At 42.4% G+C, this 4,970-nt stretch overlaps 1 protein-coding gene across 1 annotated transcript in view; it reads right to left on the reverse strand.

Annotated features, from left to right (window-relative positions):
- The window catches only part of LOC113212212 (uncharacterized), a 54,024-nt gene that overhangs the window by 42,312 nt on the left and 6,742 nt on the right, over window positions 1-4,970 (reverse strand). The window contains exons 3-4 of the mRNA XM_052274222.1: window positions 2,878-3,039; window positions 2,350-2,514 (exon numbers count right to left, since the gene is read on the reverse strand). Coding sequence (XP_052130182.1) covers window positions 2,350-2,514; window positions 2,878-3,039 — 327 coding nt within the window. The remainder of the gene's footprint in view (window positions 1-2,349; window positions 2,515-2,877; window positions 3,040-4,970) is intronic.

The raw sequence follows: 4,970 nt of genomic DNA on the forward strand, positions 1-4,970 counted from the left end.
ATGTCACAGAATTGTAAGGGGAGTAATACTTAGACCACACATTACGGGTCGAACCACACCCTCTTTTGGGCTTAAGGGTCCCTAGATTATCTTCTATCACTTAAACGTTAAGTTTTACATTACAATCTGACAAAATTCGATTTTTTAATGAAAACCGTTACCGAACAGCAGAAGTTTCATGTCCCTAATTTTAGAGTAAGAAGACCCCGACAAATGGTTCGAATATGTCAAATTGTGGGCCCGGAAGACCCTGATCCCCTATACCCTCTCCTTAACTCGTCTCGGGTGTCAGCGCCGCAGGCCTATCTATATGTGCGCCAGGCGCGTCGCAGCGTAACAGTGTTTCGTGAGATATCGCGAAGCCTGTTACGCGAGACGTGGTCTGGCGTACATATAGCTAGTACTTAATCGAAAAGGCACATATAGTCTGAGTTAGAAAAAATTAAAAAAAAAATTGACTCACCATGGGGTCATTTTGGGTAGGGTTAAAACATTCAAAAATTTGTTTCTCAAAACACGCAGACCTAGACTTTTGATGTTAGTGCCCCCAACCTCTTCACTTGGGTGAGTACTAACTACAAAAAAAAAATTGGGAACCTTGGTATTTGAATACAGGGTTAGTTCTGGGCAAAATAAGAGCAAAAATAATGACATTTTCTTCAAATTGACCAAAAATAGTACTAGTTTGACAAGATTAATTTTGTTTCTTGCCAGAATAGGGTAACTTATGAAAAGAAATAACCAAATGTAATTGAGAAGCACAAAATGAGCCCATCTAGCGACTACGTTGATGGAAATATGATTCTTTCACACTAAACAGATGCTTGAAACTGGACAACGAAACGCCTGGTGCAAATCCTGGCATTCACCCCTAAGTGGGTGAAAGGGGGTAGCAAAGAAATAGGGGTTGGTTCAAAAAGTAGGAAAAATATATTTTTTATGGTCTCCTAAGGGGTAACTCGTAAAAATAGAACCCTTCGGGCAAAAATTTTGTTCGTTCGACTCTATTTTTCACCGTTTGGGCGCTAGAGTGCTTTTTTGACGAAAATACGGAGAAAATGACCACGTTGGTTGCACATAAAGACGTACTAGGAAGCTTCCCATCGCAAAATGGAAGAAGAAGTACCCCCCCAAAACAACACATTCTGAATCAGGAACTACCCTCGGATTTGCCGTATCTTTCACTGTTTCGGACCTAGAGGTGGATACATTGAAAACAATGGCAAAAAGTCAAGTTTTAAGACTGTTTGACAAACAATGCAATCCAAAAACTGCGCTGGTTATTTTTTTGTATTTTTTCTGAAGCAAAGCAGAAGGGTGGGGTGTAGTCCGGTGTTGCCCCGTTACAGTCTTTTGTCATGTGAAAGAGGCAAATCTCTAGGGCGGCAGGCCCCCCACCGGAAGTTAGTTTACCCAAATATGGAAAGTGATTTACCGGTCACATTATTTATTTGGTTATGTTCTTTAGTAAATCGCGAGACTGAAATGGTCGGGCCGCAGGCCCGACCATCACCGCCCGCAGTCCAAGCAGGCCCGGCCCCTGCCGAACGGAGTTGCCGGCGTAGTGAAGTGGAGCTGGCAACTGCGTTTGGCGGAAGGGCGGGCCTGCTTGTTTACAGTGTTGAGAAAAATGTCATTATTTTTACTCCTTTTTTGACCAGAACTTACCCTGTATTCCAATACCAAGGTTCATAATTTTTATGTAGTAAGTTCTCATTCAAATGATGAAGTTGGGGCAGTAAAATCAAAAAGCTGGGTCCGCGTGTTTTGACATAAAATTTTTTGAATGTTTAAACCCTAGCCAAAATGACCCCATGGTGAGTCAAATTTATTTTAAATTTTTTTTTAACTGAGACTATTTGTGCCTTTTCGATTAAGTACAAGAACATCCTGCTACCTTGACTACTTTAGGATCCTCGATTTTAATAGATTTCATTATTTTACAAGATTTCTTAAAATTGCTTAAACTTTGAAGCCCCATAACTTTTGAACCGTTTGAGCTACAGACCTGCGCTTGGGCTTGTTTTGAAGCCCAACACTATTCCTACAACCCACAGGAATCGTGTGGATTGCAGTTTGGGTCCGATCGGACGAGTGCTGAGTTGAGAAATTCTGACCCTGTTATACACAGGAAATATCTATCAATGCAGTTCCGGGTTGTTCCTTGACGCCCCCGCAGTTAGGGCCGATCTACAAACCGCAGAAGTTAAATAGCGGAGCAGCGAAACAGATGAGCTAGTCTTTCGGGACAGCGAAACAGATGAGTTTTGTTGCACTTTCGTTCAATCGGAAGTTCCAGTTCAGTTAGATTGCCACTCCTTAAGCATTCTACAGAAATTGTTAAACTACCTTTTTGAAAGGGCATTTCATCTTAGGCTCCCATTGTTCAATGATCGACGACCACATAGCATTTTTAACGGGCAACAGTGAGCAAATGCCATGCTTCCATTCAAGTCTTGAAAAATGCTCGCACTGGTCTGTAGTATCTCTGCATCGACGCAAGATCCCTGTCATCTGAATGATTAGAAATCAGAAACACTATATGAATCTTTCAAGTCTGTACGCGCCCAATTATCTTCGGATTTAAAGGTCACGGATAGTCTATTTTCGACGCAATTATAGCTTTCCGTGAGGAGTTGACAATACGTCTTGCTCTAGCGTGCCATCATTCGGTTCGGCCCGACCGATTTGACTACTCGAAAGGGTGGGTTCCGATACCACGATTTTTTGGGGACCACATTGTCATTTTCCTATGCTCTTTGGCGGGTCCGCGGGCCGCCGTTTTACTCCATTAGATGCTGGTCAATAATTTAACGGTGTGGCACCGAGACGGCACTTTTAGAGCACCCTTTTGTAGTTCCTTCCCAGGCTCCTTACGCTGGTGAAACTCTGTGCATCTCGTGTGCAGCGAAACGTTGCGGTGAGAAGCTCGTCCCCTCTTCTGTCTAGGAGCACTGAGTGGTTAAGCAGTATGGTTGCGTGGTTCATACTCGCAGGACAATGTGAAACTTGACGCCAGCGGCCAATATAGCTCGATGTCTAAAATCACAACAAGAGTTTCACAGTTGTTGGAACTGTGGACACTTGGAATGCCCAAATAGGATGTTGCAGGCTATCCTTTACTAAAGTGAAAAAGAACAAATTCACTGATTTGTCTCTGTTTCGTCCAGTGAGTATCAGAAATTGTCGAGGTACTTTGGTCCCTTTCTAACGTCTCAAATATGAAGGTGGGCTCAAAACAGATCTAACAATTACTCATACGTAAAAAGGCACGCGATCAGATCGACGAACCAGAGCCATTACGGAAACGGAAAAATCAGTTAGTTTGTTCTTTTTCTACAGCCGTTTCAGATTGCATGGAACACCCTATTAACATACGATCCTCATCGTAGTCGTCAGAATAAACATAGCCTGAAGCACACGGTCACCCAATGCAAATCGAGCAGGTCCGTCCTTCTGCCTTACTAAGTTGCCAGGTGTGCTTCACTCCGCTGGCAACTCCTTTCGGCAAGGGCCGGGCCGCTCGACATGGCCCGACGAGTAAATCACTGTTTACACATTTAGTATCTTAGGCTGTCGAGCGGGCGTGCAGCCCTAGACAGCATTACGGTAAAGCCGGAAACGAAAAAGAAGTATGCGTGGAAGAACAAAACGAAAATCAATATGCTTTCGCACAGTGAGTTCCGTTTCCTTGCTCACCACATATACAACATTTCAGTCAAACCGGAATACTTACTTGGTCAAGGAAGGAGATGAAGGGGATAACTGCAAAACCACAAGTGTTCAGGAAACACAAAAAACTGTTGAATGCTACAAATTTAAAAAAGTTCTGAACTTTTCTGTTTCATTCTTATACTTTGAAGAGAGCTTGAAAAAATGGCGAGGGTAGAATATTTGACATCGACCCTATCTACACTTTAAAAAGTTATCTCCCGCAAGAAAAAATGCGTAAAGGGAGATAAGTCGAGTTTTCCCTGATAAATTAATTGAGTTTGGAGGCAAGTCCTTTAATTTCTTACAAAAGGAGATATCTCATTTATCAAATATCTCTAAATGCTAGCGCATTCAAAGGGGTCAACTAAATTTGTCTCCCTACTCGAGTAAAACGAAGAGGTAACAAGTTAGGCCCGCTCTTCCGCCAAACCAAGTTGCCCGCTCCGCTTCGCTCCACCGGCAACTCGGTTCGGCAGGGACCGGGCCTAGATTGGCCTGCCGGCAGCCCTCTGAATTTTCACCTTGCAATACATCTTCTATCGGAAAGCGGGCCTTCGGGCCGTTTGAGTGACGGCTCGCTTTGAACCATCTTTTTGCCAGGTACATTTGCTTTCTACGAAATCAAAACTCAACAAACGAAGCATTCTTTTCATACGCTTCACATCTTTGGCTGTGTGTGCCGTAGTTTGTAGAATACATGCAAGTTATGCCAAATCCCTTCTAAGTTCTTGATGTTAGCTTATGAATCCAATAACACACCTATAAAAATACAAAGACTAGACCTAGAAGAAGTTCAATTTACTTCCTGGCATACTCTGAATTACTCCAAACGTGTTTAAACAACAAAACAAATGTGGTTTTTTTTTGTTTTCTTTTTGCATGGAAGTGTACACGTTTTAAAAATGATGTGTTACCATAAAATAAGCCCACTCTTCTGCTTAGAAGAAAATTTTGAACCAACGGCATACTTCTCGGACAGAAGTGTACTTTTGAAAAAATAAAAATATCTCTGTTTTGGCTATTATGGTAAGAAAAACTCCCTTTCGTAAGTTGACAGTGAAAGCCAGACGGACGAAATTTTTTCCCAGAGCTTTCATCTTTCACGATTTACCCCTTGGAGACCATCAAATACTTTCTTAAAATGATGAATTTATTTTGGGGCCACTTTTGTGACTAAAACTCCCTCTAGCGCCTAAACGGTGAGAGAGCCAAACGGACGAAATTTTAGTCCAAAGAGATCTACTTTCTGAAGTTAC

The sequence above is a fragment of the Frankliniella occidentalis genome, unplaced genomic scaffold (assembly GCF_000697945.3).
Source record: "Frankliniella occidentalis isolate FOCC.00 unplaced genomic scaffold, Focc_3.1 Scaffold355, whole genome shotgun sequence".
Taxonomy (NCBI): domain Eukaryota; kingdom Metazoa; phylum Arthropoda; class Insecta; order Thysanoptera; family Thripidae; genus Frankliniella; species Frankliniella occidentalis.